At 39.2% G+C, this 23742-nt stretch overlaps 1 protein-coding gene across 11 annotated transcripts in view; it reads right to left on the bottom strand.

Moving 5' to 3' along the window:
* Positions 1 to 23742, bottom strand: part of Grik1 (glutamate ionotropic receptor kainate type subunit 1) — a 299271-nt gene that overhangs the window by 58139 nt on the left and 217390 nt on the right. For 10 of the 11 annotated variants that reach the window (XM_050138615.1, XM_050138611.1, XM_050138617.1 and 7 more), the window contains one exon: positions 617 to 724. The exons of the other annotated variant lie outside the window; for it this stretch is intronic. In XM_050138615.1, the coding sequence (XP_049994572.1) occupies positions 617 to 724 (108 nt within the window). The remainder of the gene's footprint in view (positions 1 to 616; positions 725 to 23742) is intronic. 11 annotated transcript variants of the gene reach the window in all.

Genomic DNA, 23742 nt, shown 5'->3' on the forward strand with positions numbered 1-23742 from the left:
GTGTTAGTCTAAATAATAACTAAAATAAAACTTCAAACTTTGAAATTGAGACTTCCAGCTAAAACAATCCTAAAGTGAGAGTGCAGCATTAAAATGAAGTTTTGCAGCATTTGTCCTAAATTAAAGATGCGATGTTAACTTGCTCCAGTAAGCCTTCTCCATACTATTTTATTCCATCCCTCTGCCACCAATCTCAAAATAGAGTTCAGCTAAAATTAATTTCTGAGTAACCCTTGGATGCTTTACCATAGCTAAACCAGCTGCAATTCCCACAGTTCCAAATCTAAGCTCAACTTTGTAAAATCTCTGAGAAACAGGCATAAGGATACCAGTACATAAGGCTATGTAGACAAAAATACATATTTTCTTTATAGATCAAGCATCGATGAATATTAGTTAATGCTATTAGTTCCACATATAATTTGAGAATCTATCCCATCCATGCCTACCTTTCAACATGAGAGAATGTTCTAGAATGCTGGATACTAAGAAATATGCTAGCAAAGTTGTTTTATAATTCTCCCACTTATCTGTGTCATTTAGCTAAAATGCATGAACAATGTGCCCTTTCTTTAGCGAGTCCGTTGGTGATTTTATTCATCATCAAGGAGGTTACCTTTTCAGTTCCTTCCTCTTTGAGACTGATAATGTCCAGGTCAAAATCCTTTCTCAAGCCATCGGTCTTATTGAAAGTGATACGCCCAGTCAAGCCATCCCACCGAGCCTGAGGACAGTTAGAGTATAGTGTTATTACTTAGCAGTTACCCCAATCACAAGCCCATCAGCAGAGCAATGTCTCTGACTCATTCCAGGACCCAGTTACTCAGCTGTATCATGAATTCTAAGCGTTGCTCTGGTTCACTGACTTGGATGTGGACCACTTTGCTGTTTTATTAGTTCTTGTTTATTGTACCAGCCCTAACATTTAGACACAGTCAGTCCTGTGAGAGTGCACTCTTACTGGTCAGGAAACAAAGATTCGTTCTAAAACCATCTGTTTACTGAATAGAGTCCAAGGGGTCATAACATTCTGTTTTCCAAGGTCACTTTAAACCCCCTTTTAAGCTACTGCCAAAATAAAGTGCACCTTACCTCTTTCTTCCTCTGTGAAAAAGATATGGACAAACGATGCATCATTGATATTACTGGATTTTTTAGGGTATCCATAATTTGTACCTCTTAATACTTTAGAATTTTAGTTTCTTATGACTACTATAGGCCATTGAAACTACCAGTTTCATATGCCTCAGTATGCAAAGAGACCGAGTTTTGTGTGTAACCCAACACTTCCTGGCATCCCAGTCTCTTACCCCATAACATACCAATTTTCATTTTTGTTCTGTAGTCACCACTTCCTTATTTTTAAGCCAAAGGCTGGCTTTGTGGAAATAAAAGCTACAAAATTAGCCATGGTGTTGAGGTTACCGCAAATGCCTGGCATCTGAGCACAATTTGCCCAAAGCGTTGACTCAGTTGAAATCTCTACTGTGTTAAACATTGGGATTAAGTTCATTGTAGACTGAGCAGGCCTAACCCACCTCCTGATCGGTTTGGAAGGAGGTAGTTATTTTCATTAAGTTCTACAAGGTTTGGGGAAAGCTGTTTCCTGAAGGCGGCTTTTTTTTTTTTTTTTTTATGGAGGTCGTGTTGTGAATCAATTTAGCCCATTGTGCAGAATTTGTGGGGCTCTCTGAAAATGTAAAGAATTGGTAGCATTTGCCTCTTGATGTAGCATATAGCTTGTAGCATGGTCTTAAAACCCAGTTTGGAAATCCAATTTTATTTGTATAGAGTGTGCCTATTGTGTTGCTTTGTTTGGATTCAGGTGCATTAGTTTTATTCTTGAACTTAGTATTTGTTCCGACCACTGCAGAGTAATTTCTACTTCTTGCTTTTCTCCCTGCACATCCAAGTGGCAAAAAAGTTCCCTTTTCATGTTCTGACAATGCCTCCTTCCCTGCCTCAAATATCTACAAAGACTCCCTGCCTGGGTTTTTACCAAGCTGTATCTTTTGACCTTCGAAGTCAGCACTGCCAACATTACGCATGTCTACCTGTCTCCCACCACTAGATAAGTTGTATTTGTATATATCCTTTGGACTTTTGGGCTAATTGCTCCTAAGAATTTATTAATTACCAATTTAACTATTGATCAAGGTGAACATACAATTTTTGTGTGCCATAAATAAGAACTGTAAGGAACCCACATTCTGAAGCAGGGCTGAACCATGTATAATTTAGATAATGACATACAATTACATTCTTCATAATCATAATTTTCTTGCCTTATGTAGATACATTGCTGAGGGCACAATTACAGTATACTTAACTGAAAACAATACTTATATAATTGTCCCTATTTTAGGAGAGAGCTTTAATATCTACCCTGTTAGATCTTTAGACAATTACCAATTAATAGCAACTAAGTCAAATAATGTGATTGCTTTATTTTCCTTTGGGCATACCATCTAACGGACAAAAAATAAGAATAAAAAACAGAGAAGAATAAAAAAAATGTTTCCTTAGCCATTATGACTTATTTTATGTCTTTTCTCAAGAAATGATTAGTTGTTAACTTTAAACATATATGTAACATATGCAGGTATACATGACTTGGGTATGGAAATGTCTAACACCCAATTATAGGCTCTTAGAGTAGACAATTAGAAATACCAGTTAATTAAAATGACTTCTTTGCTTATTTTTCCTAAAGGCAATTTAGATATGGAGAGGATACTAAATCCTTCCTTAAACTTTGCCCTGATGTGGTCGCTCTCAATTGCCATGGTGAATGCCTTGTGTCCCACGGAAAGGCAGATATTCACTTGAGAGCAGAATGTCCTCTTGTAGGGAACATAGACTATTAAGAACAATAGTTTCAAACATTTTCCCTTTGAATATTAGAAACTATTGTTTTTCTGAGGATTTGGGAATAGGAGGTTTATGGAGATCGCAAAGATTAACGCCCCTCATTAAATCAAAGACAGAAAATACATCCTTTGTCCCACCCCTCATTGCTGGCATCACCAGGCCCGGCAGGTCATTTCTTCTTATTAAAGGTGATACTAAAACTTAACTGGAATTCACAACTAAGCCAAAAAGTTGGTATGATTTAAATTGATGCTGAGAAGAAATAATATTTTTTATTCTAATATTATATAAGTTCTATTTCATCAGGCTAATTTGTAGATCTTCTATGTAATAAATCATTTGAGTACAAGAGTTATCATTTAACTGCTCCATAGAGCATCAGGAATCCTTGTCTTTCCTGGCAGCTTCTGAAACAGTAATTTCTCTACAATCCTGTCAGTTCACATGCAACTGATTTAAAAATATCCTTGGTGTTAGAGACTGTTCTACGAAGGCACTCAATACCCTTGCCCACTAGAGTTAGCTGTGTGGGTCATTGGCACTAATTAGAAACATCTTTTTGTATTTTCCCAAGTCCTAGGGCAAAGTCTAAACTGTAATAGCATCTAACAATCCCTAACCTCTGTCTGTATTGCTTTTTCTCTTCTTCCCTTTCCTCCTTTGATTATGTGTTCTAAGTCTGAGCTTTGATCAAACCTGTCAGTTCAAAACTATTTTGGCTACCTCAAGGCTTGAATCATTTCTTCTCTGATACTGGGTTCAGAGACTAGTCTCAGCTCACTAGCCACCCTTTGATGGTTCAGAGAGCACTTAGTGTCTCAGGAGCTTCTGATTTGACATACAGCCAGGTGTACTCAGTACTGGGTATTTGTCTGCTGAGATAGCCTCAAGAAAATAAACAGGAGGTGTGTGTGTGTGTGTGTGTGTGTGTGTTTGTGTGCTCTCCATAGGGAGCAGGGATGATCAGGAACCTGGTACTTTGTTAGCTGGTTGGTGATCTATTGTGTAAACACAAAGGCTACAGTCTTAAGACACGCCTGTGGGTGCAGTGGTGGCACAGATGTTCTGAGGGTAACTAAGAACTCCCTGATCTGATGCCTACTCCACAGGAGGAAAGGCAAGCTTACTATTGTAAATCTGGCCAAAAACTTCTGACTGGACAGGTCATAGGTCCCAGAGGTCAATCTATCATTATTCTGCAAAATAGACTTAGTATCAAACTTTCCTTTAAATTCAGATCTCTATGTCCAGCTCTCAGACCTCATTAGAGAATTCTTATTGAAGCGGATGGCTGTTAACACAGAAACTCATAAGTGGTCAAAGCACCGAGAGTAAGTGATGTTGGATTGCTCAGTCCTCATGGGGACGCTAGTACTATATCTTCTCCCTTCAAAGCTCAGGGAACATTTTAGAAGAGGGAGCAAAAAGACTGTAAGAGCTGGAGTTTGACCAGGGCTGTTGTGTTGTGAAATACTGTTTTCTGCACATGAAAGATCTGATTTATAAACCCACAGTGGTTATGATGCATGCCAAGGCCTACCCAAGATAAAGTCAGTCAATATTCTGGCATAGAAGGGAGAAGGGCAAACAAAGCCCCACCCTTAGCTGGAAAGCTATTGACAGTTGTTGGTAGTCATGGGAGAAGGAGGAAAAGTCAATTTTCGTTCAGGGTTAGTCAGCCATGCTAAAATGGATGGCCCCATACTCATGAGTGTATGGTAAGCGCCAACTAGACTCAGTGGGTTAATTTCTTTTAAAAAAATGACATAAAGTTTGGAGGAATAAGGCCATATTTAGGAGGAAGTAGGGGGAGAATGTACAGATGACTAAGATCAAAATACATTATATGCATGTATGGCATTCTAAAGAGTATTAATGAAAATCTATTTGAAAATATCACAGAAATTGTTACCCCAGAATCATTTTGTGCAAAGATGTAAGTCCAGGTAATCAACATGCATTTTGATCACACAGAATTGTTTCTTAAAAAATTCGCGAATAAAATATTATTTGCCTTTCCTTTAATTCTTTTGGTGTGAATTATATAGATCAAACACACTAACTTTTCAGTTCTTTTTCTGATGGAAGAGGTGGTTTGATTGTCATAAATTTCTTGTACTGGTCTACTGATTAGATTGGCTAACATTGCCACACAATATTACAAATGAAGGCATAAGCTTATGTATGCAGTCTATTGAGTTAAGATTAGGACAGAATTTTGTATCAATACTAATTATACTCTGGACAGATCCTAGGCTTAATTTTCAAGTTTCGGATTGATCATCAGATCTTGGCATATTATTAAATAAAGCTTAATTGTGGATAATTGTTGGCTATCTAGATAATCGTCTAGTGAAATATGCTGACAAGTTTATTTTCAAGTTAACATGTAGCTCCATACCTATGCATATATATATTATGCTATAAATAATGTGCTGCTTTGGGTCATGCTAATTCACATGCTTATCTTTCTTACTTTTAAGAAGTCATGAAAGGCTTGTGTGCATCCCAGGATCTCATTGTGCACACACATGCATGTAAGGTGATGAATGAGTTGTACTTTCAATGGTGAAAAGATACATTACATTCCAAATCATGAACAAATACAGGTAATGGAAGAACATGAGTGTGTATAGGATATGGAACTTGAGGAAATGGAATATTGTGACCTCAAAGTTTAATACCCATGCACAGTCTAAGTAGGTGCAAAGAAATGTGTTGAAATTTTATCAAAACTCAGTTTTTAAAGTTTATTAATAAGACGTACAATTTAAGATATGTGATATTTTCCTCCCATGCATTCCAAAATACAAAATTTGAATTTATTCCTGTTCAGAAATGATGATTGACCTTAGAATATCTTTCTGGTCTCACCAAGATTACATAAAACTAGTGACTTACCTTCTTTGTAATCTATTCTATCAGGACTCCATCCCCACCACCATCCAGTGGTTTTCATTTTATTCTCTTGTTTGAGAATGCGGTCTGGAAACTGGTTTTGACAATGGAATTGGAACTTGGTCTCAGGGGGAAGATGGAGCTGATACTCTGACCTCCTGGTACACTAGATGGTTATTGGTACAGTTCAGCTTTGATACTCTGATACTTAAGGTAGTATCATTATGACAAATGTTCTCATATTATATATGGACATATGCTTATATGGTCTCCCATTGGTCATATATGGAGAACTTTGATATTTGAGAACAAATCTCATTTAATCAAAGATTGCAAACCTATTGACAAGGACCAAGTGTTCAAATATGGAACTAAGGTCTAGAAAACCACTTTAAAAAACTGTTCTCTCATTTGTTCTATGATTTGCAAAATTCCAGACTTATCAGCAATAAGGAAATTTGTTTTTCTGGCAATCCAGTAAATCTCCCAGGTGTTCAGCACCGTGAAGAAACTAAACCCACCAAACTGTGTAGGCATGCATAAGGATACTATACAGATATAGGTCTTGAACTGTTGAGTGAATAACACTGTCCTTCTTCCGATGCCCATGTGCCAATCCTGTAAGCTAGACTATGTCAAAGAGATGCGATATGACCGAGTTAAGAGTGTTGACATGGAAGGATCACCTGAATTACCTGACTCTGCCCCATGTAACCACAAAGCTCTGTAGGAGAAGGGGCTAACCCATACGAGATGAAACGACAACAGCTGCGGAAGTCAGAGAGAGGTTTGAAAGAGGCTGCGTCACTGACTTTGAAGTCAGAGGCAAGTCTCTACAAGACTCAGGGAATGTCTCCCAAAGCCGAGAAAGGTGAAGGGATTTAGTTTTCCTTACAGGCCCCAGAAGAAATCAGGCTTACAACCTTTGAGTTTAGCTCCATAAGACTTGTCAGATTTCTGACTTCCAGAATTGTAAAAGAATTAAGTTGTGTAGCCCTGAGATGGTTCGGTGGGTAAGGCACTTAAGCTAAGCCCAACACTTGGGTTCAAAACCTGGGGAAAACGTACTGAAAGGAGAGAACAACTCAAGCCTGGTGTCCTGTGGCCTGCACATGCACTCTGGGGCAAGTATGTGCCTGCAAACATGTACATACACACACACTCACACACACACACATACACATTCACACAAGACTCACACACTGTCACAACACACTCCCAAAACACACTCACACACATACTAACACACACATCACACTCACACACTCATGCACTCACACACACAACACAATCACACAACTCACACACTATTCACACACACACATACATAGAGACACAGATAAATAAATAAGTATAAGGATAAACTTGAGTTGCATTAAACCGAAGAGTTTGTGATAATTTATTTAAACATGAATGGGACCTTTAAATGCCTTGTAATAAACAAATCAGTGAAAATAGAAAAAACTCATTTCTGGAAAAGAGACTTTTGAAAATAAAGCCAAATACTAATTTGGAAATTTTCTCATAAAAATTACTTTGTGAACTCAGTTGCTGCTTGAGGCAGTGGCTCTGACTTTGCCAGCTAGTCTCCAGTAGACTACGTAATTAATTAACATCTTCTTACGCCCCCACATAAATCAGTCAAGCCCCAGATCAGTGACAACAGACTTCCCGCAGTATGAATAGTCTTCTAACATTATTTATGATGTCATCACAGACTGGTGAATGACCTCAATCTTGACAGTCAAACAAGCAGATGACTTTGTGTTCCCCTAGTGCCCTATCACTAACAGCCCCATGTAGGAATGAATGACTTAATTCTAGAAGCTTCTACTTTTGTTGCTGTAGGAGTATTTTCTGTTGTATTTTCCCCAGACTATGGAATTACATGTTAACTAATATTTTCTTTTGTTCAACAAAAATGCAAGCAATTCATGACCATTAAATGTTGCCCTGTAGAACAAGAACATGTTTTTGACTCCAGCTCACCAGGGTTATTTCAGACATCTTCTGGTGGAGATGCTGTTGCCATTGTTCCTCTGTGAGCCAGCCTTAGTTACTGGGTGCTCACATCACTAAGATTTGGAGTGTCCCTTCACTTTGGGTTGCCTGAGAGTCACACTGATCCCATACTGGAGATGGGAAGGAATGTACATGTGCCATCTCATGTGACTTTTACAATAGCTGAGGTAGTACCTCATGTCCTTCCAGGCTATCTCATGTGACCTTTATGGTAACTGAGGCAATACTTCATGACATCCCAGGCTCTTCAAGAGTAAAGTCAGTAATAATCCCTGCAGGACCCAGAGCCAGACAGCCCTGTGCCTTCCTTTTGTCACGCTGCAACCTCAGGGCGAGGTCATGAGAAAAACCACGGAGCAAGGGAACATTCGTCGCTTTATACTGTGGTTGTGGACTTTGTATATGCCATGAGGAAAGAGCACATCCCAATCCGAAATGAAGAAGAAATGAAAGAATACTTGGGCGTCATCACTACACTGAATTTCACTAGCTCCTTTACTTGTTTCATATCTGAGTTACCCAGAAAGACTCATCTTAACTCTCAAGGAATCACTCAGAGAGAAAATAAAACTTAGGTTTTGGCTTCTAGGATCTCATTTCTTTGCTTTCTCTTGCACAGAGCAGCCTGTCCTCAAAGCTGAGGTCACAAAACTAGATGAAGTTATCTGCAGGAGGGGAATCAAAAGCAAGCCCTACAGGGCAGCCTTTTCCCTTTGGGTCTTGAGTCTGGTCAGCTAGACTTCAGCAAAGGCTTCTAATTGCCATTGCAAAGAGAAATTCTTGAAAACATGTCTGAACTCTTGAACTTACATGCCATTGTGGTCGAAATACTTCTAGTTTGCTGCCAGGCTGCCTCTCAGTGCCCTCATAGCCCCTCTGCTTGGGAACCAGTAGGTAAAACGCGGCTCACGACAGACATGCTCTCTGGGATTTGGGCTTTAAGTGGTGAGCGTCAGCTGAGAAGCTTTTCCCTGTAAACACTGGTGGCTTTCATTGACTTAAGATTTTAACTGTAAGGCTGAAAAGCACATTTTAAAGTTCTTTCTTGTCACAGGAGGCTGCTCCCATTAAAATGTCCTCTGTATATACCCCACACAGTCTTTTTCCGCCGCCTTTATTTTGACAAGTTCAAAATAGCTTTTCTCTTTTATTCTGAGATGTCAATATTGCCCTGACTTTTGCAAGGCACAGCAGATTCATGCTATGGCCGAATCATTTTGAAGAGCTATGTGGAAAATTAGGAAGTTTTCAGGTAAAAACAGGAGGGATTTAGTAAAACAACAGATGGATAAGCTCCTATTGGCTGCAATTCTGGCCACTCCAGCCACACTGCACTGAGAAATTAAAAATCAGCAACAGCAACAGCGAAGTTCCTAGAAGGCAGCTCACTGAGGGTCTCAGTTTGTTCATACCCAAAGCTTTGTCATAAACCTGGTGTTGTTAACAAGGTGCTCGCTGATGGAATGACAACTAACTTGAGGTGTGAAATATGGAACAGGAGCAAGGCATTCTGGGAGGAATTTGCTTGTAGTATCAATTGATGTGGGTTCAAATTTTGACCCTTATTTTGATTAGCAAGTGGCTGTCGGCAGAGTGCTTCGATCTTCACTTGCAAAAGTGAGTACTATTTACATATGATACTATAAAGATAAAAATATGCAATATTTCAAAACCTTAACAATGGATTATTAGCCTGGAAGCTCAACAGAAACACAATTTTCTTATTTTCTTCTTGTTTGCCTTTACTGATGTCTGGTTACTTGTAGAGAAGCTTGCAGTGAACTTTCCTCCATCTCCAAGCCTTTTTCATGCTACCCGTTAGGCAATGCAGAGGGCCCTCCCGATCATCACTACGTTAATAGAGCGACTGCCATTTTTAAGTGAGCATGTTACATGCACTTGTTTGAGGAGAATCCAAGGATCCGAAGCTTCTTTACAAGCATTTTCGTTCAGTTTGATGAAGGTAGTTCTCACAGTACACACTGAGAACCTGAAATTTGTCTTGAAGCTTGGCAACTCCATAGACCTGATATTCTTTGACTGTGTGACTGTGTTTATATAACCACGACAACAAAGAGTTATCAATCAGATAACAAAGAGTTATCAATCAGAAGCATTTTGATGATTAATGTCCCTTTCCATTTCTTTTTTCCTTTCTCTATATCTCGTTCTATTTATCTATCATCTATGTCTGTCTGTCTGTCTGTCTGTCTGTCTGTCTATCTACCTAGTGAATACATAGTTGAGAAGTAAATAGTAGCATTGGTTATGGAATTGTTATATTCTGTTATGTAGTAGTTCTGTAATGTTGTGGAAATGAGAAAGTCAGCTAAAGTTGGTATGATATGTGCTACATTTACAATTAGACATTGGAATATCCACTGGAGCTTAATAGGGTTTGATGATTTTCATACTTTCACTGGCAGCATTGTAACCACAGCGTTGTGCATCTGCTCACTGAATCTCAACATCCTTATAATCCAAGATATTATTTAAACTTATATAAACCACTTTGGAATAAATCATGTTGTTGAATTGTAAGCCAAGGAGATTTATGCAGCCTTCTTGCAGAGTCCGCTGGCCTCAAGAAGTGACTGTGGCTCACAGTTGCTGCAGCTATGATTATTCTTAGGTTAACTGCTGTTTTCATGGTACTCCGTGGACAGCTAGGTTGCATTTCCTTACAAAGGAATGTACTTCCTCCTATACCAATATTGAATTCTTTTAGTGGAGCATTACTCTGGTGATAGTGTAGTTTAATGGTATGCCCACTGAAGTCCAAACCTTGTGGGGTGGTGGGGTCTGAAGGTAGCTGTGCCCCTGGTCCAAAGATCCCTGCATGTGGCTTGCAGTGGAGGTACTTCCACCTTCCAGTGGCCATGACCCATGAACTTTGTGTTCTAATGTTGTAGATTCATCCTCAGACTCTGTGCACACTCATAATGTATACACTCATTCCTTCTACTCTGTCTACTTAAAATTCCCTCTTCTAACATGCTTGCATTATTGATATAATGCAAATGTTACAACAGCAGAGATGATGGGGATTTTTCCACTGATATGTTCCAACAAACAAGGGGAGTATCCGATCCCTAGCCAGTACTCATGAAATCCTTGATGAATTAACAAAAGGATCCACCAGGATCAATTCAAATGCTGCCCCTGACTAGATTCCACCTGAATAACTTCATCTAGAATGTTATATTTTATTCTAGATGTTTTTCTTCCTCCATTTTCATGCACGTATGTTTGCATGTGTATGAGCACACTTGTGTGGGAGTGTGTGTGTATGTGTGTTGGGGTGTGCTTGTGCATGTGAAAACCTGAGGCTGATGTTGGAATCATCGTTGACGATTCTTCTACTGTACCCAATGAGGCAGGGTGCCAATCAAATTCAGAGCTTGCTGAGAAAGCTAGTCTTGCTAGCCAGCTTGCTCAGGGGATCCCCTGTTTCTACCTTCCTGAAAGGGAGACAAACTAGAGATAGGTCATTATGCCTACTCAGCACTTATAGGGGTGCTAAGAATCCATCTTTGATATCTACATGAGTCTGGTAAGTTCTCTAACCATTGAGCAACGCCCTCCCCCCAAACTCCTTATTCTAAAGGTTTTAATTGTGTTTGGTTTATAGCCTATACTACACCACACAAAGCAGTCCCTTGTTAAAACTAATTGTGTGTATTTCCCTCCAAGCTATGCTTTCTTAATGCTGAAGTGGTTTATATTAACTGTTTCCCTTCGGGGCCAACCGTTCCCTTTGCATGTAACTTTCTTAGGTGTATAACTAGGCTGACTGCATGCTAACGAAACCGCATTTCTGAGCAAGCTATTCCAGAATCTCATGTACTGCTACAACTTCACACGATGCAGAAGTGACAGACTTTGACAAGAAATTCCTTTGAAATAACACGAGCCTTTCACTGTTAAGACTACTCATATCAGAGACCTTTCCGGTTCACTTCACTCACAATGTGACAGCACTCGGGGCAACCTTGAGCCTCTGTAACTGGGGATTTCCTTATCAACACTTCTATGGCTTAGGAATAATTCCTGTAGCCCTGCCATCTCCTTCCTCACGGCTGCCTCATCTTCTTCTCTAACATGAAGATGTTAGCTGGGGCGATATCTGGGAAGTTCCTTTTCTCTTCTCCTTTCTGGTCTGAGAGTTACTGAAGTCCCAGGAAGATAATAAGATAAACATGTGATGCTTGAGGCCAGATCCAAATGTCATAGGAACCCCTCCTGGACCTCTCTAGAAGCTTACCATGCACCTTGTAAACCTACATAACAAATGTTCAAAGAAGGAAATCTAGTTCTGAAAAGAATCAAGCAAACAAAATGTGCGAAGACTCCTATAAAACGGGATCAACTTGCCTGTCATTCACCAGACATGCCGAGCTCATTCCTAGAGGGAAGTAGCTAACATTCGTTCTCTCGCCCACTAGGCAAGCAAACTTACTTTGCTGCAGTATTATTTTCTTCTATCCCCTCTTGGGGTCCTCTGATCATCCTTTGATATGCTCTAATGGTTTGAGCCCAAGTGTCCAAGCTCTGAAACTTCTCCATTGCCTGTTTCTTTGTATTTTTCTATCTATCTATCAATCTATCAATCAATCTATCTATCTATCTATCTATCTATCTATCTATCTATCTATCTATCATCTATCTATCTATTATTTATTTATTTATAAGATTTCTGTCTCTTCCCCACCGCCGCCTCCCATTTCCCTCCAAGTCACCCATCCCTCGTCAGCCCAAAGAGCCATCAGGGTTCCCTGCCCTGTACTGTGCCCATTGGAGCCTAAAGAAGGGAATGAAGTTCGCCTCAAGCAATAGCGTGATGCTTTGACAGAAAGTGCTGAGCAAGCCCTTCAGTTCTGCTTTCCAACACCATATTAAACAAGACTATCTCAACCCAAACACGTTTCAGCACTCGTTCCCCCAGAATGAGAATTCTAGGGTTGAACTTCACCAATTGCTGAAGAACGTTCAGTCAAGTGAAGAAAACAAGTGAAATAAATCCTGTGACATTTCATGAAGCCACTCAAAACTACAAAAGACTTAATTAGGTTATGGTTATTTGACTTAATGACATTTTAAAACAATATTCACTAATGACAGGGAAGAGAAAATTCTTCGCCTGGTTTCGTACACACTGCAAAGATGCTGCTTCTGAAATTACTTTTAGTGAAAGGAGCGTAGATCTCTCTGTCTACTGTGAAACAATTACGGTGGGCTAGTAAAAGTCAATTGTTCAGTTGCCATCGCAGCTCAATTGAATTGCGCTCATTAGGAAGGATGAGCCTGTCTCCATTTAGCTCTAGATTAGCATCATTTCCTTCCCTTTGGTGTTTATTGGCTGTTTTTTGTCAACCTGACACAAATCTACAAATCTGGGAAGAGGGAATCTCAGCTGAGGAATTGTCTTCCTAATGAGCTGTGCTCCAGTCTGTGGGGTGTTTTCTTCATTGGCAGTACATGTGTGAGGACCCAGCCCACTGTGTGCTGTGCCACCCCAGGGCATGTGGTCTGGGGCTGGATTGGAAAGCAAGCTGAGTTAGTCTCAAAGAACATTCCTCTGTGGTTCTGCTTTAGTGCCTGCCCTCAGCTTCCTGCCTTGCTTGAGTTCCTGTCTTGGCCTCCCCTGATAATGGGGCTGCAAAGTGTAAGTGGGAACAAATCCTTCCCTCTTCAAGCAGCTTTTGGTCATGATATTTTTAAATCCAGAAATCGTAAGCCAACTAGGGCAAGTGTGGAAAAAGGTTTACTGTCCGTCATCCTTAAGTAGAATGTTTAAACCAAGAAAAATCTCCAAAAGACGAGGGTTTCACATCTCTACTTCGCACTTGCTTTCAAAGTATACCAATAACAATACACATGTGATTTAACTTCTAATAATGATGTTCCCAACATCTTCCTGATAGGGTATGTGTCATGTGGGGAGGCCCACCCAGCAGCTGGGAATCGAGAATGAGTGGGCACTTCACAGTGCTATGCTACCTCCTGCAATAAGAGAGATGGGAGAATCGCTGTATTGTTTCATATCGTCACCAGCATGGATGTGCTTTAGATCCCGCCTTTAGGTCATTATCTCTCTGCAAGTTTGAGCAACTGTTACCAAAACCGAATAACTCGTGAAGTGTGTCATAGCAGGAGCTATCCAATGAAATGATTAGTAAAATATATTCCTTTTTATTTCTTATTATTTTTATTGTGCTATGTATTTTTCTCCACTCTCCTCTTTTCCTCCCCTCTCCCCTTCTGTCCTCTCCTGTGACCTCCATGTTCCCAATTTACTCAGAAAATCTTGTCTTTTTTCCCCTTCCTATTAAGATCCATGTATGTCTCTTAGGGTCATCTTTCTTGTCTAGGTTCTCTGGGGTTGTGGATTGTGGGCTGTTTTTTCTTTGTTTTATGTCTAAAAGTGACTTATGAGTGAGTGCATATAATATTTGTCTTTCTGGGTCTGGGTTACCTCACTCAATACGTTATTTTTTTTTTTAGATTCATCCAATAAAGAATATTCTTGAAATACACGTATACTGATGTTCTCAAATCGGACTTGGCAAGACTGATACCCAGGCAGCAATCACCTCACAGGTACCTGCTTCAATGGCCTTGCATATGCTCATAGACAGGCATGTGGTACAAGCTGCTTGCTTGATTACATAAGACAAGGTGCTAAGCTCCACTTACTGATAAATTCAGTGAGCATAGAGGATAATAGATCATTTTATATCTGATATCAATATTTTGCTTAGTACTAAAAATTATACATTGACAAAATCTAGGGGATGGCATTGGATTCAGATATTTTCCTGTGCATCTTTAACACAAATCAGGCCAAAGAGCACGTAAAGAAGCAATCTGGGCTGGTATCTCCCAGCTCAGTCTTTGACAGTTTGCAGCAGCTCAATTGATTAGACTACATTTATTCCAAGTCTGTTTATTATTTATTGTTTCATGCTCATTTGCATTTTCCTCTCATTATACAGGGACATTTGGCTCCTCTCCACAGATGCTCATTAACTTCTCAGTTTCCACCCGGAAGGCTCACAGTAGCCCAGTGTCACCTCGACAACTTGTGCCCTTCAGATTTCATGTCTGATGTCCCTTCCTCCAAGAAGCCCTGCCTGAACCCCATAGACAGATACAGTACTATTCTGGAATTGTCACCACTACACTGATTTGAATTGATATCTGCCTCCCTCGGTATGGGACTGATGACCTGTCTGCCTCTTTCATTTAGCTGACTGCTTCACTAAGGACAGGGCTTTAGTGCTTTAGAAAATTTGTACTCGGTATTCTTGCTGTACCACATGCTGGGTCTCCTCAGGCACACGGACTCAATGGTGATTTCTCACATGGAGGTTGCATGGTAGAAGAAAAGTGGATTTTTCATTCTTTCCAGTTCAGGTTCGAGTCCTATTTGCCCCTTAGCAGATGGAAGAGTTCATCCAACCAATTGAGTTTCATTGTTGGCATTTATTGAACAGGAATTTAAAGACATCATAGAGGACATTTGAAGAATGAGTGCTATCAACCACATGTAGGAATCATAAGAGAACCAAACATATTACTGTTTCTCTTCATACCTCGGATATTTCCATTGGAATTTTCTGTCTTAGAAGACACTGCACCTTCTTTAAAGTTCCTTCCAAAACCACTTACACATAAAACCAATGATATTTTGTTATCTAACTTGGGGATACACATTTGCATGTGGACTAGTTTGCATGTTGACAACCATCCTCACAGTACTGGTGTGCTGTAGATAAAAAGCAAGCATCTGCTCTGTAGGCTTGGAATGCTGGATGATACCTGGACATTACAGGCACTTCTTTCTTTCTTTCTTTCTTTCTTTCTTTCTTTCTTTCTTTCTTTCTTTCTTTTTTTGTTTTTTTTTGAGACAGGGTTTTTCTGTAGCTTTGGTACCTGTCCCGGAACTAGCTCTTGTAGACCAGGCTGGCCTCGAACTCCCAGAGATCCGCCTGCCTCTGCCTCCTGAGTGCTGGGATTAAAGGCATGCACCACCACCGCCTGGCCCAGGCACTTCTTTCTGAGAGGACTTTCCCTTGTAACAAATCACTAGGTGATTTCATGCAAGGTTTACAGCAGTTTTAATGGGACCAGGGACACCACATGTAAAAGCATTACAAGGAAGAATAAAATTGTAATTGGAACTCAATCAAGCAATTTGTTGAAAGAAATGGCTTGTTCCTATCATGCCCCCTTTTAACTCCATTAAAACAGAGGACATGCTCTACCCTCTGTGGGTGAGCATTTTGTTGGACTTGCTTTCAGGAAAATCACCACCTGTCTTCATCCAGCTGAGGGGGCTTTGGCCTCTGCTGAACTTAAATCTCACTTAAGGATAATGCCAAGTTTGGGATGCCAGCAGTTTATCTTTTTCCCGAAAAAAAAATCCATGAAACAAGGTCCTCACTACACAATACAGATATTATTCTGGGACAGAGATTAGGAAATATTCTGAGGGATGGCTCTAAGGGTAAGATAAAACCAGCGTATTTTCCCTCTTTCCCTAGTCTAATCTTAGGTTTCTTAAATAGTATTAAAGATGAATATAAATACTTGCCCAATCTGCCTACTGCTCTAGCAAATCATTTAGTATCCTAAGTATTCCTTCTTGGCACAATATAAGTATAAGCTTTAGGGTGCATTGACTAAATCCAATTGTAAATTCATTTAGATGACAAAGTGCCTTCTTACTTAAATTTTGAGAAGTGGAATGCCACAAAGATTTCAAACTGAGAGAGGACAAAATTCTAGCCTCCAAGTCTCCAGAAAGGAAAAGAACCACATAAATTAAAAACCACCTCTGAATTGAGAGGAAGGCATGCTTGGATATTCACTAAGAGAAAAATGGAGATGATACATAGAAACCGGTAAAGGTGCTCAGTGTCTTCCCCAAAACTATCAGGAACTTGTTTGTCTTGACAGACGTTAGAAAAAGTCAATTATACACATTTTTAAGTGTTGGACATGAAGATGTTACACAGAACATCTAGGCATAGGCTCCCCTTATTGCTCTTTGGTGGTTTCTCAGTTCAAGCTATAAAGAGGCAGGCTGTTTATTTACATAATATAAAACCAAAGAGTCAAATTTATCAATTTCTTAGCTCATAGGAACAGAGAAAAAGTTTGCTATGAATCCCACAAAAGGTCATCTTCTAGTCTTAATTTTTCCCAGAATGATCTGAATTTTGAAAGAGAAGTTCCCACATTCTAGAGATAGCCTCAGTCCCAGGAAAATTGGGAGAATTGCCATTCTAAACCCAATCTAACCCATCCCCAACCATGTAGCCTTAGGTCTGGGTGTCCTCATGTTTGAATCAATAAAGCCTGTCATCCCACACTCAAGAAGCTGCAACATTCTCTTAATGTTTCATTGGTTCCCAGCATCCTAATAATGGAGAAGATTACAGGCTTATTGAATTCCTGACATAGAGGGGCCAACGAAATATCTGAAGTCAAATTTAATGCTATGTGTCCTATGGGCACTTGCTGCTCAACAAATCATACAGTAAATCTTTCCCAAAAGTGAATGCTAATTCTTGCTCTTGTTTTAGAAACCTATTATTATTAAACCAGTCCTTTTTAAGTAGGGAACTCTCTACATTGGAGAGCATGCTTCAGAATAAGAATCGCTGTGATGGAAGCCAGTCATTTTTCTTCCTCCTGTGGCAGCCATCACCATCACTCCACCCAGTTCCCCATTTCTAGCATGCTGCTCTGAGTCCCAGCTAGAGGGAGCCTTGGCTTCTTGGCCTTCGGGGAATCTTTCAGCACTGAAGTGCCTGAGAGACTGTGCTCCCAGCTCTCAGTAGTATAGGTCTGTTGCCAATGAGAAACATTTTCAGGCACTACCCCTGAGGGGACAGTGTGCATGTGGGTGAAAATCCATGTTCTGAAGGTGTCCTGTGATAACAGCAAGGCCAGGTTGCCCTAGGTTCTTCCTCTATCTCATTCAGCTTCTCACACTCTGTAGTTGGTTTCTTTGGAGACTGCTCCCGTGGTTGGTCACCTGAGCAGGCTCCCATCTCTTTTGCTGCACTTCCAGGGAAGCTGAACCCTACTGTGGTAGTTTGAATGAAAATGGCCTCATAGGCTCATAGAGACTGGCACTATTGGGAAGTTTTGTCCCTGTTGGAGCAGATGTGGTTTTGTTTGGAGGAGTTGTGTCGCTAGGGATCTGGCTTTGAGGTCTTAAATGCTCAAGAGAGGCCAGTGGCTCAGTCTCTTCTGCTGCCTGTGGATCAAGACGTAGAACTCTCAGCTCGTTCTCCAGCACTATGTCTGCCTGCGTGCCACCATGCTTCCTACCATACCAATAATGCACTAAACCTCTGAAACTTTTTCGAATTCTGCAAACTTAATCAAGGTTCAAAATTGGGTCATTAGTTCACCACATTTACAAATCTCCAGGATTCATTGGAGTTCTTTTAAAAAATGTGTGGTAGAGAGTAAGTTAATAATTTATACTGATTAGGAAAAATATTTCTCAGTTACTCATCGGAAGTATTTTGAACACAAACGCTATTGTTTTGTGACTAAGTCATTTTTAGATCACAAATCATCACTATGTTAGATTAAATATAGATCATTTGTCTACTTAAATAATGCTAATATAGTCCTGTTAGATATTGGTTCAGAATACTTGTTTTTAAAAGTCTCAGGATATTTGGAAGGAATTAAAAACAGGGACTCTCTTATGAGGCTGGCTTTTACTGTGATAATAATTATCAGGCTACATTAGTTGAAGCACTTTTTTTTAAACCATAGGATCAATAAAAGGAAGGAATAAGTGCAAAATCTTTAAAACTATGTCCAAAATGTTAGCTCAAAAACAATTTCCAAGGCAAACTTTTGGATCATTTATTTACATAAAAGTCAACAGTGGATGCTTTCATCTGTCTCTCTGAGTGCTCTATTATACAGCCTATAAAGGAAGTTGGTATTCAAATAGGACTTTCAAGTTATAATTAGCTTAAAGTTCAAATGTCTGGTGTGTAATACCTTTAATGAAGCAATTAAAACCCTGGCTGCTGTGCCTCACCTCCTCGGCTCTGCTTTCCTGACTCTTCCTGTTCCTCATCCCAAGTTGATGGCTTCTCTGACATCATGGGGACAAGGGCCTTTCCTATGTTTTCTTGAATTTATTGTTTTTTATATGTATGTTCTTGTATAACTTTATTTGTGAATACTGACACAATTTAATGCATTGACATAGCTCACATTGTTGGTAGGCCCTGAGGTGGACAGAGAAAAGATTCTCAGCAACAGTGTTATCTTCTTTTTGACGCTTAAAGTGCAATCTTTCCCAAATATGCTGAAGAATGCTGCTTCGGGGGGCAAAAGGTGAGAGGTAATGGGTTCTTAGAGATTTTACAATTTGAGGTGTGATTAACTGTGAGCCTCTCTTGCCTGCAAAATTGCTCTGGATCCTTAGAAGCACATGAAAGGTCCTTAGCAGCATGGCCTTTGCTGCTAACCACCAACTCGCTGTAATTACAATTTGTTTGGCCGTTAACTAATTTCCAAATATAGAGACCCTTTATCATTTTTTTCTGCCTGCCATTTTCAAACTTATTCCTCAAACTTCCTGACCTTTGAGGGAATGCACTATTGCTCTAGTGACCACCCTAGTCTACATGGTTGGTACCACTAGCCTAAAGGGTAGTCCAGGATAAGGGATCTGTTTATTTTCTGTTTGTATTGATTTGGACTAAGCTACCTTTGTAGCAAGGGTGAGCTCTCATTTGTCTTAGGAGTACACTTCTTGCCAAACATTCTGTCCTATAATGTACACCCCATTTTGGTTGTATAATGGATGCTTCAAGGCCCTCTTGGTTAATGATATTCATAAAATATATGTTCTTTCAGTCAATGATTCCACACTGGAAAAGTTTCTGAGTATGGATAATATTATTGGCTTATTATATTCTATTCCCTCAAAATCTATATGTTAAATCCCTAACTCTAAAATGAATAGGGGCCTTCAAAATGGTAGGAAAGATGAATTGAGGTCATAGAAGCAGTCTCTTAATTTAATATGGCTGAAATCTTTAAAACAGAGAGGAAACACCAGCCACCCATTCACAGACAGAGACAAAGAACACAGAATGAAGCAGCCAACTCAAACCAAAGAGTTGGGTGTAAAAGAATCAGCTGTCCTGGCTCCTAAGGCTAGGTTTATGGACTTTACATCTATGAGAAAATAAGTTTCTGTTGCTTAAGCCACATTGTCTGTGATATTTACTTTTGGCATTTCAAACTAGCTAATGCAGGGGACATAGCTGACATCCACTCTCCCACTTTCTCCTGTTACAAACCCCTGGCTGTGTTTATCTTAACTCTTAGCTAGGATCTGGCTGTTTATCTCACTTGAGTAGCATCTCCAAGTTGGTTCCACCAGAGCCAACGACTACATCTCCCACATGTATGTTCTTCCTCGCCTGATAGAAGGCCTGAACTGTGTGCACTCATACCCTTAGTATTCCAACTTTACACCCACTAAAAGGAATTGTTCCCCAATTTCTCTTTTCTATGTGCTGTTCTTCACTGTCTTCTTGTCCTTCTCCAAATGGATTGGCCGTCTAAGCAGCATATAGACATGCTCCGTACAGCTCGTCTTTGGGAAGTATTTCCCAAGCCCACATCTCATATGGAGAACTTTTAACAGAATCTATTTCCCTTCATTCTAATGACTATATGAAATAGAGGTCATCTGTTTCATCCTGTAAGATAAAAGTATGAAGACCATAGAGCAAGGATGAGCAAACCTTTCTTTCAGACTCATGTTCTAACTTCAAAGAGAAGTGTCCTTTGGAGAATGTGACCCAGATAGCAGAATAATATTCAAAGAACACACACCTTGAGTGTGAGCACCAGAAACTGCTCATCTGTTTATAGATGCCTATAGACTGTGTTAGAGCTACTTCTGTTGTGTCTGCTACTTGATCTGGCTGTAATATTCAAGACTAGAGAATCTGACATATTTCCATTAAACTGTAACTCTCTCCCACTCTGTGCAGTCAATCAGTAAGTAAAAAGTCACTCCATTGGAAAGGTAAGTCACTGAATAACAACTTCAAAAAAGGTGTGAGTTACTGTATTTTCCATCTAAAGCTTTTAAATTCTTTGTTCTGCAAGTGTCAATGAGAATAAAAAATATACAGTGGGACTATCCATATTTTTCATCAAAGACGTGTGAACACTCACAGACCAGTGGGGCTCTGATTCAATAGAACCCTTGATTTTATGATTCTCCAGAAGAGGAAAACTCTGGATCACAGGCTTCTGTGAGGATTTAAGAGATTTGCATAATTTTTAAACTACCGTACAATTGTAAGATATTTTAATAATTAAAGCATGTATGTAAATAAATGAATATAGCCAAATGTTGGTGTGTGTGTGTGTGTGTGTGTGTGTGTGTGTGTGTATGTGTACTAACTGAAGACTGTTGGGCAGAGGCTAAAGCTCTATTACTTCATTTTAATTTTAGAATTGGAAATTAGACAGGCAATTGAAGAAAGAGATTGAAAGTATTGGAAATTCAGGTAACCTCAAGTCAACTGCAGTAACCCTCAGTTTCCATATATGAAATAGAGGCAAGATATATAGGACTGCTGTAAAGACAATGTGAGCACATGCGTATGAAGTCATTGCTATGCCCAAACTGTGTCTTCCTTAGTGGCATCTATTAAAGACCTAACTCGTAATATACTAGAATATAGCTATGTATAGTCCTCATAGAAGTCTTTACAATGAGGACATCAGGATGGGCTATCACCATTATTACTAGTGCCTTATTCAGATTGAGAATTTGGAGAACCCCCCGCCACACCCCACACTAAACCTTTAACACATGGGCTTTTGGAAACATTTCAGATACAAATCATAGTAAACCGGTGATGTGGGATTTCCCTCTGTATGCTGTAAATACAATTGGTTAATAAAGAAGCTGTCTTAGGCCTGTGCAGGACAGACTATAGGTAGGCAGAGAAAACTAAACTAATGCTGGGAGAAAGAAGGCAGAGGAGACACCATGTAGCTACCAGAGGGGAAAGACATAAGCTGCTAGCTAAAACCTTGCCAATGCCGGGCAATGATGGTTCACGCCTTTAATCCCAGCACTCGGGAGGCAGAGGCAGGTGAATCTCTGTGAATTCTAGACCAGCCTGGTCTACAAGAGCTAGTTCCAGGACAGGCTCCAAAACTACAGAGAAACCCTGTCTCAAAAAACAATAAAAAAAAAAATAAAACCTTGCCAATAGGACATGAGCATCATGGTAATATATAAAATAATAAAAATGGGTTAATATGTAAAAACTTGCTAAAATACACTAAAGTAATTGGCCAAACAGTGATTTAATTAATATAGTTTCTGTGTAGTTATTTGGGGAGTCTTGGCAGCCAAAAAACAAACTAACATCCTGCCTACTACAAAACTATGCCCAGATTTCCAAATATTGTTTATAAATGTTTGTTTACTTTTAAAGGGGGATATGCTTAGAGATTTGCATTGGTATGGATCTTGGCTTATTAACATAAATTTAAGGTCAATTTTGTTATATGTATATTTCTGCTCTTGATTAAGGTATTGTGTTTGTACAGCTCATTTAAAAATGTAATGTATAATTAAAAAGTATAGGTTAATAGATAATCATTTATAATAGTCAAGCTTGCAGTCATGTTAGTTAGGTTTCCTAGATATATAGAGATATATTTCAGGTAGATATGAATTCTTCAGATATGTTAGATACCTTCAAAATATGCCATTTAAAATGTTTTAAGAGCTTAAGACTTTTCATAACATATGCTTCTTACAGCACCAATCTACTTCAAGAGGATGATGAGCAATGAAGAGGCTCCTTATGGATTTGATTAGCCATTTGGGCTAGAAACTGCTCTTGCCTGGACTGCTTGGTGTTCTGCTGTACAAACTGAACATTCAGAACCCACAGAGAAATGACTGCTAAACTTTCCTAAAGGTGAAATGATCCTTTGGGGATCCTGCTTCATAAAAGAGACTGCCAGACATTCTACAGGACGCACAAAAAAAAAAAATGACTAACAAACTGCCAATATAGATAAAACTGTCTTTAAAATTTCATGCTTCATAAAATGGTCGGGCAGATAATATAGGCCAGTAGGCTAAAGATGGGTGCCTATGATGGTACACAAGAACTTTGGGTAACTGTCCAGGTAGCAAGATGTCTCTGTCAATTCTAGAGTTTTGAAAGTTTCTTAAAATGCACTTCCTGTTTACTTAGGTAATATTATATCCATCTGGAGTCTTTAATGGAGTTAAAAAATAAATATAGTTACAGTTTTCCTTAGGAATAATAAAATATAAAATAAATAACACATATATTATAAAATATAAAATATAAAATAAATAATACATGTAAATAAAATATACGTATATTATATATTTATTATATACAATAATAAATAATAAATATTACAACTGTAATTCTTGCTTGATATCTGTTTTTGTTATATATAATTTTACTATGTTAAAGTTAAAATCTTCCTTTTTATTTAAAAGAAAAGGGGAAGTGATGTGGGATTTTCCTCTGTAGGCTGTGAATACCATTGGTTAGTAAAGAAACTCTCTTAGGCCTGTGCAGGACAAAATATAGGTAGGCAAGAAAAACTAAATTAAATGCTTGGAGAAAGAAAGCAGAGTCAGGAGATGCCATGTAGCTGCTTCCAGGAACAGATGTGCCAGAATCTTGCTGATAAGTCACAACCACGTGGCAATACACAGATTAATAGAAATGGGTTAGTTGGTAAGCCACAGCCACGTGGCAATACACAGATTAATGGAGATGGGTTAAATTAAGATGTAAGAGTTAGTCAATAAGAAGCTAGTGGGCCAAGCAGTGATTCAATCAATACAGTTTCTGTGTGGTTATTTTGCGT

The sequence above is a fragment of the Alexandromys fortis genome, unplaced genomic scaffold (genome assembly GCF_014885135.2).
Source record: "Alexandromys fortis isolate MF-2015 unplaced genomic scaffold, M_Fortis_MF-2015_v1.1 scaffold_11, whole genome shotgun sequence".
Taxonomy (NCBI): Eukaryota; Metazoa; Chordata; class Mammalia; order Rodentia; family Cricetidae; genus Alexandromys; species Alexandromys fortis.